Source organism: Nestor notabilis, unplaced genomic scaffold (assembly GCF_000696875.1).
Source record: "Nestor notabilis isolate BGI_N333 unplaced genomic scaffold, ASM69687v1 scaffold8471, whole genome shotgun sequence".
Taxonomy (NCBI): Eukaryota; Metazoa; Chordata; class Aves; order Psittaciformes; family Psittacidae; genus Nestor; species Nestor notabilis.
In genome coordinates this window covers 34,479-37,157 of record NW_009914193.1, presented here as the reverse complement: position 1 = coordinate 37,157, position 2,679 = coordinate 34,479, and the positions used below count along the sequence as shown (strand labels likewise).

The following is a 2,679-nucleotide window of genomic DNA, read 5'->3' as shown; positions in this document are numbered from 1 at the left end:
GCATCCTGCACATAGCAGCATGGTTCCTAGGTATCTCCTACTTGTGTGTGCTCCCTCCTTCTCCTACTGTACTTTCTCAGTTCCTTTCGCTATACAAAGCATTGGTATGCCTTCAGGCCAAGTGAATGTTGTTTTGCATTAAAGAAAAGTAAAGCATCTCCAACAGAGGGCAGCTCTCTGACATGTTGCGCTGATGACTTCTTGAAAAATGGCAACTGCTTCTGCAGGTCGGAGAGTGCGAAAGCATGGAGAATAGATGAGAGCCCCAAAACGTGACAGTTCCTTGGCTGGAGACAACATACTGCTGTGAATATGTTGCTGCAAACCCCTTTCTTTCACTTGGCCTCCCACTGTGCTGCATTAAATGGGCTGCTGAGCACAGATGAGAGAAGCCTGCTCCATGCATCCTGCCAGGGCAGAGTGCCACCATGACCCTCCTCTCCTGCTTTGGCGCTCGGAAAGCTAACTACTGCGTACGCTGAGGTTGGACAACATCTCTCTGGAGAAATTCTCTCAAACCTTTAATGGACTTGGTTCATGTAACTTTCAGAGGCAGACTTCTGGGATTTCTCTGTAGAGGAATTGAAGTGTTCCTGTCCCTTAGAAGTCCCTGTCTATTAAGGCAACCTCTTTTGATAAGTGACAGTTAAAGTCACTCAGTAGGGCGGGCAGTTAATCTCAATCATTATATGCTGGAAGACAATGAGCCAGCAACCTGTGTCAGAAATCAGTCATGTGAAACATGATGTAGTGAAAGAGCATATTGGTAGGAGAATGGGTAAATGGAAGACCCATTCCTCCCTCTGCCCTTGCTCAAAATGTCACTGCGGGAAGGTTGCATAGCTTCTTTGTGCTTTCATTTTGCTATCTATAAAATTGTTATCCCTTTAGTCCATATATTTAACACCAATATAGTATCATTGCACCTTCTTGCCTCAATAGAGCCATTTGCAATCTGGGAAAAGCACATTGTCTGAATACTGAGTTGTGTAATGTGGTATGGAAACACAGAGAAGATAATGGTCACTGTTATTTGGTGGGAGGAGAGGTGCTGTAACATCCCCAGTGCTGCTTCTTGGCAATTCTGTTCTAAGCAAGAGTCTTTGCTTTTTAGCTAGATTGATGTAAGAGAGGCTAGGAGTCTTACCTTGCACTCTGTTTTTAACTTACAGCTGTCTCCAACCTGGATGCAGAGAGCAAACTGAGTGTCTATTACCGTGCACCTTGGCATCAGCAAAGAAACATCTTCCTCCCCTCCACCAGACCACCTTGTGTGGAGGAGCTGCACCACCACGCCAAGCAGCATCTGCGGGCCTTGCGCAGAGGTGGGTGCTCGCACACACTCCAGCTCCATGCTCATGACACCTCTCCAAGATCTCCTTCAGGCAGTAGCAGGGTGCGCAGGCACAGCCACTAGGCTGTGGGCACTGGTCTCCACTGAGACTGAGGTACTCAGCCTAAGAAATAAAGCTGAAGATGTAACTGTAGCAGTAAAAAGGCTTTTGCCCTCTTCAGCTTGTTTATGATAACTAAAGGAGAGCTGAAAAGGACTTTCTACTTTTCCATTTTACATTCTTGGTTTATATGTTCCCTATGAAAGTGGAATTGTGTGAGCAAATCCATGGACTGACCCCAAAAGGATGGAGGTACTGAGTGTTTCAACAAGGCCATCTTGTCTCTCTTCACTAAACAGATATTAAACAATGTCTCACCTCCAGGACAGATAAGATTTAACTTCCCTAGGGCTGAAATTGGAGCCCCATGGTATTACAGACTCTCCACAGAGACTTAGTTACCTGCACTAGGGGAGACCTGCATCCTTCAAGGGTGGCAGCTGAAAGCCGGGTGATGTCCTGACCATCTTGGAAGGATCAGGCAGGTGTCCCCTCCCCAGTCCAGAGAACAATTCCTGATGCTGACAAACAGACTGGAGACCTGTAGCCTCAAAACCAAATCATTCCACACAGGGAGGAAGCGGGAGCAGTCAAGGTCATAACCTGGCTCCTGGATCCCTACCATGAAGGGAATTTACTAGGTGCAAATGTCTGGATGGTCCTACAGCGGCACACTATAGGGAAGGTAAAACATGGGGAAAGGTCAGTTTTCACTTGGAACTTAACCAAGGGGAAATCCTTACCAGGAAGCAAGTAAAAGTAAGCAAACAAGCCTGTCTTTCTTCTGTGGCATAAGGAAGGAGAAAATCCACGCAGGTCACCCTCAGAATGTTCAGCAGCAGCATCCTTTGTTGGAAGTGTTTTGCACGAACAGCTATCGTTGCCTTGCTCATTTATTATTGTTACCAGGTTATAATAATAATTGATTACTTGGATCTGCAAAGCATCTGCTAGCTGGATAAAACATTCCAATTAATTACCACGTTTGACCCTCTCCGCAGATTTTAGCTCAGGAGCACACTGTGGGTGCAGTACATCTTCATAGCACTGCAGAGAGCGATACAGCTGAATTGCAGTGACGGGAGTGTTATGGTAGAGCAGAAGTCGGGTTTTCTGTTCTTCAGCAGCTCTGCTTTGCAGTTGTCCCGGGACCAGGCTGATCTCTGCCTGCCACCTTGTGGGCAGGAGCAATCCTGACAGCAGCACGGGAAGGCAACTGTCAGAAAATGCCTCATCATTTTAAGGTTACAAATCTCAGTTTTGGCAGTGTCCCATCCTCCACGTG

The 2,679-nt window shown here is 46.7% G+C and overlaps 1 protein-coding gene across 1 annotated transcript in view; it reads left to right on the top strand.

Moving 5' to 3' along the window:
* Window positions 1–1,172: 1,172 nt before the first annotated feature.
* Window positions 1,173–2,679, top strand: part of NHS (Nance-Horan syndrome (congenital cataracts and dental anomalies)) — a gene marked incomplete at its 5' end in the record, with an annotated part of 23,250 nt that continues 21,743 nt past the window's right edge. Inside the window, one exon of the mRNA XM_010023531.1 lies at window positions 1,173–1,325. Within this exon, the coding sequence (XP_010021833.1) occupies window positions 1,173–1,325 (153 nt within the window). The remainder of the gene's footprint in view (window positions 1,326–2,679) is intronic.